This window comes from Pipra filicauda, unplaced genomic scaffold (assembly GCF_003945595.2).
Source record: "Pipra filicauda isolate LSUMZ 115617 unplaced genomic scaffold, ASM394559v2 scaffold260_size1094732_pilon, whole genome shotgun sequence".
NCBI lineage: Eukaryota > Metazoa > Chordata > Aves > Passeriformes > Pipridae > Pipra > Pipra filicauda.
The window spans coordinates 348,316-355,380 of NW_024104377.1; the positions used below are offsets into that span (position 1 = coordinate 348,316).

General features: G+C 41.1%; 1 protein-coding gene across 1 annotated transcript in view; it reads right to left on the minus strand.

Annotated features, from left to right (window-relative positions):
- Positions 1–3,870, minus strand: part of ARHGAP28 (Rho GTPase activating protein 28) — a 76,280-nt gene extending 72,410 nt beyond the window's left edge. Inside the window, exon 1 of the mRNA XM_027748511.2 lies at positions 3,665–3,870. Within this exon, the coding sequence (XP_027604312.1) occupies positions 3,665–3,795 (131 nt within the window). The 5' untranslated portion in view covers positions 3,796–3,870. The remainder of the gene's footprint in view (positions 1–3,664) is intronic.
- Positions 3,871–7,065: the final 3,195 nt, after the last annotated feature.

Consider the following 7,065-nt stretch of genomic DNA (forward strand, 5'->3'; position numbering starts at 1 on the left):
CCTAGCTTCTCCTAACAGGATAAAAAGGGGATGTGAGGAAGACATATGGCCATGGCCCCGCTTTTCCTCTATATAATCCAGGAGCAGTATTTGTGCACAACTACAAAGTCCTTCATTCTCTGAAATGAGGATGGGAAAGTTCACCATTATATAACATAAATCAGCACTTTCACCTTTGCATGGAGATAGTATCTGTATTGAAAGTGGTAGTGTGATATTCCAGTGTCTTTGGTACTGGTACTTGCAACATCTGTGTTCTAATAAGTGGAATTAAAAAAGAATAATGAGCGTCCCACAAGAACAGCAATCTTTCCCACTATACTCATATGCTATAGAGTTAGCCTGACTGCCAAGCAAAAAAACCAGAGATCTCCCCAACACCTTGTTCTTACAAGCAATAAATTAAAAAAAAAAAAAATGGCCAAAATAAATGCTATCAACAACTACAATCATGCTAAGCAGATGGCAAGCAAAGGAAAGGGACCTTAATATTACATGAGAAAAATGGAAAATGAATTTGCTAGTTACACTAGCAGAATTAAAGGGAAGTTTTGCTGGAGAATTCTCCTGGACCTCTAGGAAATTCAACAGTGCAGTTTTCAGGGCTCACCCCATGTATAGAACTGGTTAAGTAAGTCTGCAAGATGCAAAAAAAGGAGAAAGATATAATTGAACAATATGGATTGCTGAGGCAAAGATGTTTAAGTACTGCTATCTTTAGTCCCCTGGATGAACTCTTGTTCTGGAGAATGGCTGGAATTTGTGGTCCCTCTTCATAACCTTTTTATTGATGTTATCCAACATTACATTTGGAAGCTAGATTTCTCCTTTGCAGATTGGTGATGGCATCACTATGCAGTCAAACTTTCACCCAGGTTTCCCTTTCATTACTTCTATGAATTCTCTATCCTTCCTTGCGCACCGATGCACCTTCCATTCAAACTAACTAAAGCAAATTTTTTCCCGTTCCCCTTACAGCCCAGCAGCTAATACCCCCTAATTTATAATGGGGTATATACCCACTGGGCTTATGAATGAAAATACTTGCATCTGCTATACTTCATGCTGATCCTGATGCTGCCAGTGTGTTTTAGACATGCACACAGCCTGCCTGGTTGGCCCTTCAAGAGTTACAGAGGGATGTGAATACAAGTGGTCTGATGCATCTGCTGGTGTAAGCTTTGGTGTCCATGTGCTTCTTAGCTTTGTGCTGGGTTGCAAAGAGTGTTTAAGATTACTCATTTGTTTTGCAGCTCATGATGGTTACTTAAGTCTTTCCTTCTTTTTTATCAGTCTCTTTTTCAATGGTGGGAAGCAGTGCAGTTAAATGCCGAATAAGGCTGCATTAGGTTCCCCTTTCTGTGATAAACCCCTACTTAGTAGGTTCCCAAAGTGAAAGTTTTTGCAAGAGAAAACAGCTGGAGGACACATCCAAGCCTGGCTCTGGTGAGTGGAGCTGTTCTTCTGATATAAATGGTGCATTACTCTAAAGTAAGAGAAATGCTAGGAGGAGAGGAAGGAAAATGAAGTATCTTGATTCCTAAGTTGAGAGAGAACTTGTCAGCAGTTTATCAAATCAAAGGCTAATATCCAAGACTCATTCTGTTCTCACAGATATATATCTCAAGTATGGACTTCATTAGAGTACATCTAACTTAACCTAGCTGACTTCAGAGGAAAGTCAGGCTATGGGTCCCAACTGCTTTTGTTATCAAACAAAAAACAGGTGACACCTCTGTTCTTTTCATGATTTTTTGAATAATTTTCCTGGAGAGCTAAGGAGTTAGCATGCCATAGTGCTGGTAGCTGCCCCTGGGATCAAGGAACACCATAGAGAATCTATAATAAAACTTCTTGCATTAGGATGGCGGCAGAGGAAACTATACAGAAAATGCAGTCCAGGAAAGAGTTCTTAGAAGATGAAGTAGGGATTAAGCCAGAGCCTATTTTACCATTTGCTAAAACACTCAGTGCATTTGCCTTCATGGGTTCTGCATTCCAGAGGACTGCATGCTGTGTTAATAAAATCCGTCGCTTCAACAGGCTTTGGAAACTCACACGGCCATTGACTGCCCATATGGCAGAATTGGGCTGTTGCTATTAGACAGCTGCAGGGAGTTGAGGACAAGAAAGGGGAGACAGCACCAAAATCTTATGGATATATAGATGATATATAGACATAGGGCTTTTCCTCATGGCAGGAGCTTCCAAAACACGTTCCCCATCAAAATGCCAGGATCCTCTTTTGTTTTTTCTTTCAGGAACTGTAATTTGCACTTCTGCTTTTTGTAGGTGATACATATGTGATTTATGGATGTGATTTAAACCCTCATACACCCTGACCTTAAGCTGCAGGAACATTTTAAAACAATTAGCACACCTGCAAGAAAAACAGCAAATCACCACATTTCTGTTGCTCACAAACTTAAAGAGAGATTGAGTTTAGTGCTCTTTCTAGCGCAAGAAATTGCATGCTCCCCAGTAACCCAATGCCAAACCACTGCTCTCAGTTTTGAGTAGCAAATGCCATTCTTATTGCATCTAAAAACTCAGACTCTGTTTCTTTTCTTAATACGAAATTGCGTATTTTGGTACTGCTCTCAAACAAGTTTAACAGAACAAAGGAGTTATCTTTATGAGACAGCCAGGGAAACACACAAAGAACAGGAAAATGTAGCTAATCTAAATAATGACATTGAAAACAAAACAGCTATTGGGCTATAAATAAACAATATGAAGTAAATTTCATCATTTATATTAAGAGAAGACACAGACTTAATTCCTGGGTATAATGCCATCTGCTATTTCCTCAGGCTTTAGTTCTTATTTTTTCAGTCAAGCCACAAAGTAGCATTTCCTACTTTCTTCAACTTTTTACAGTATGAACTTTTATACCACTTTGGAGAAAATTGCAAAACTCAGACATGCATGGAGAGAAAGATCAGATTTTCTAAAACAATAATATTGCCCAGATTGCTAGTTTTTGAACTGCACAAATACAGGCATTCTTACAGGGCAGGGAGGTAAACATATACATGACTGCATTAATTAAGACAATACTTCGTTTCCTGCAACACAAAAGAATTTTCTTAATTTAGACTCAGTTTTTAATTATGCAGTCTCCCACTGTGTGCATGTGGGTGTGCAAAGCAGCAACTGCAATTTCACCAAAAAAAAAAAAAAAAAAAAAAAAAAAAAAGAAAAAAAGCAGAGACTGGTCCTGACCTGGTTGGTGAATGGAGAAGGAATTAAATAATCCTCTAAATCAAAGCCAGAATCAACTTTCTGAGCGCCAAGCTCAGCCAGTCCAGCCATCTCACTTTCAGTAACACAGTGCTAAACGACCTGAGCAGAAGCCTGATTCACGTGACTTTTTTTCCTGGGGATTGTCTTGTTGAGAGTATCCTGGGCAGGAAACTGGTGTGATCTGTTGACTCACAAGATTTAAAATAAGCACTCGCGTTTCCCCCCTCCCAACCCTGACCCGCAGCCCTGGCCTGAATCACTTCCCCGGCGGAGGCGAGAAATGTGCGCCAGCGAAGCGCTCGTGAAGTGGCCGAGTGGTCGGCAAATGCTCTCAGGCTGTCATACAGGCAGCAAACCTCACGTCCAACACTGGCACAACATCAGGACACGGCACCGGTCCCCGTCCCTCAGGCTTTACCTGCTGGCGGGTGAATGGCTGGGAGGGATATCCTGTAGAAAGCTCTGCTCCATGGCCGGTATCCTGGCCGGGCTGTGGGGATGGTAGGCTGTGAGGACTACGCTGCCCGAGTCCTTCATCTCCATGGTCATAGGCACATGTCGGCCCGGCTGCTGGTGACAGAAGCGACAGGGCTGTGCTGACGGGCCCCGACGGAAGGGCGAGCGAACCTGTCAGGACCACCAGCCTGACTCTGCAGCAGCCGCTCGCCACTGTCGGCTGTCAGGAGAGCTGTGTAACTGAGACACGGCTCCTCTCCCTGTCAGGAAAGCTGAATTAGCATATATTCAAAAACACCGCCCACAAAACAACCCACGGGGAAGTTACTACGTTCCTAGGAAATTGGAAACCTGAGATAATCCTGTACGGCACTGAGTGACTGCCCAGAAAACTTCTTGTTTGCGTTTTTTTCTTGTTTCCTTTTAACAGCAAATTTCTTAATACTCATCCTGCTTCTGAAACAGTCTTGTCTAAGTGAAACTATTTGTTGGTTATGCAGCCAGATGAGTGGAGAGCACTACTCAAACACAAAACATAGTTTGGTAGAGCAGGGAGTCTCAGAGGAGAGATTCAGAAACCAAGTGGGCTCTCTAGGTTTAAATCATCAAGGAGCAGAAGCTGTGATTTCCTATGTGCCGGATCATTTCTGTAGCAGGGAACCAAACTTGTTCTCTTTTGAAGCCAGATTAAGCGTTTTAGCTAGATTCTCCCTGATATGGCTGTGTACATTACTAGAAAGGCACTGGGAAATGAGTGAATTATTTTTATAATTGTCTGTGTTCATCTGGAACAATCCCGTAAATAAATACACACCGAGATGCTTGATATCTTTTCATGATTTACCTTGATCTTTGTACACTAATATGGTAGTTTTAATTCAAAAATAAATACTCGAGCAAAAATATTGGGGTCCAATTCTGGAGTAACACCCAGAGAAAACTCTGTAGACAAACTGAGAAAGTTCACACATCACTTTAGTTTCCTTTCCCACTTCTTCAGTGTTTGTTTTTTTTTTTCAAAGAAGTGTTTCTGATAAATGCCAATTCCTGAAAACTATTGTCCTGCCTATGAAATCATGGGAGGGATGTCCCTAATTTTACTCTATGGGCCACAGCTCTCTGAGCACCTTGTGAACACGTGTGAAACACCAGCCTCCATTCACCTTTGTCACAGCTGCCAGCAGCATCCCAAGCGTAGGTACTCTACAAAATGTTTGTTGGGCTCCTCTTTCACATCCCTCTTTTGTGAGGGTGCTCTCTCTAGTGCTGCTATACAGTTGCCTAAATTACACTGTCAGTCTCTCCAGCTGGTGAAGTAGCTCAGGTTTTAAAAATTATTCATCTCACCTTCACCTTCTCCCTGAACACGGTATCCTGCCTGGAGGGACATGATGGTTTCGGTCAAATATGTTGCTGCGACTCATGTAGGCAGTGCCCAAGTTAATTTTAAATTAGCCAGTATAGGACACTGATAACAGTACACTTGGCAGCACTTCTTGCCAGACTCACCCAGGAAGCATAAATATTTGAACATAAAGAGCCTCTAAGCCTGCTCTTGCTATGCTGTTAAGATATCCTGGATTAAATATTTTAAAGCCAGGTTGCCTAGGATAAAATCATGGTTGCTTCCATGGCAGCATGGAGGCCCTCTGGAAGCCTCCATGCAGCCATGTACATATGTTAGAAATGAAGGAGAAGGCTCTGAGCTACCTCTGGAGGCATCACTGCCCATGGCATCAAGACTATATACTATGGTGCTGCCAGTGAGGACTGGGATGAATGGAATAACCAGTGCTCTGTGATTACTGGGGTATTCAGGAAAGGCATAGGGCCTGAAAAACTAGGATCAAGGCCATGATGGATCTCATATCCCAACTCTGTGGAGCGCTGACTGAATGCCAGGCTGATGCGTGGCTTCTGGATCACCAGGGATGCTGCTGCCAGTACCATTCTTTTCCCTTCCTACTTTGGCTTTATATTCTCCTTCCCGCACCAGAAGGTGAGTAACCTTCTTATAAATAGAAATTTACATTTGGCACAACTGCAAATAGATATTTTGAAAATGGATCAGCCAAAATGCATATATAAAAATGAGAGAAAAAAAAATCTCTATATATGTTATAAAATATCTGCTGACACACTTTAAGGACATTGTTCGCAGTTTATTTCAAGGAATTAAACTCTCAAAGAAGCACACGTAGTGGAAGGCACCAAACACTATCAGAAAGGAAGTGGGTGTCCTTCAGATCAGATGCTGACAAAATATTGGCTGCAACTCCAGGAAACTCTTTTCTCCCCTTCCTAGCCTCATAACACTAGTCTTTCTCCAGTACCATCAGACAAAAAAATGATGGTTATGTACTTTAAGCTATGTGTAGATAAAACCCATAGTAGAAATGCAATATATTTTTAGTATTATTTTTATTTCCTCTCTTCGCATGATAAAATACCTCAAACACCAAAGTGACTTACAAAGAATACAGATACCATCTCAATAGAAAAATGCATATAAAGAAAGGAGGCCCACACTTGTTAAATGGGATTTTCTCTCTAAGAAAAATAAACATGGAAGATTTTATTTGGAGACTTATAAAGTGTTGGTGCACAAACTGGAGGCTTGTATGGAAATGGCAGACTATTTGGCACAAGTACAAATACATATTTTGAAAACTAATCAGCCAAAAGACATATATCAAACCTAGAGCTAAAAATATTTATGTGCTTAATGGCTCTTGGGATTAGGCATCTCCATATTATTGAAACCCAAAAATTATGCTAAATCAACCAGAGATACACATCAGCCATCAAACAAAGTTTTAACTGGGCTAGTGAAACAACCATAAGAAAAAGGTACAAGACAACATAGGCTGGATTCCTCCTTCAGTTCTATCTGTGCAATTCTGTTAGATAATAGAGAATTTATTCTCCTGGTTTATAAAGAAACAAGTAGGGAAATATTTTAATCCAACATGTTTGTGTTTCTACAAGATTTCCTTGAACACTAGATTGTGAAGTATTCAGGACTGTGACAGTTCTAACTGTCTTTTCGGATAGTTGAGAGCTTCCCAGACCTTTCAAGTACTATGGAAATGCCATTTCAGTGAGAAATAAAATATTGTGAGGGTGCTTGTGGTGGCAAGCAGTAAAGTGAAGGTGCAGCAAGAGAAGAGTCTGTAGGATGTCTGTGGCCACTAATCCCGCAAGCAGCTGCCTTGGGTTTGGTAGGCACGGGTTTTGTGCTTTCAAATTTTATGTTGTGCTTGTGACAAGGGGAGTGCTTTTCACTTTCACACATTTGGCAAAATAATTAATAAAAATAATTATATATGGATCAGTGGGCCCAAACTTTGAGAACTAAGAGTG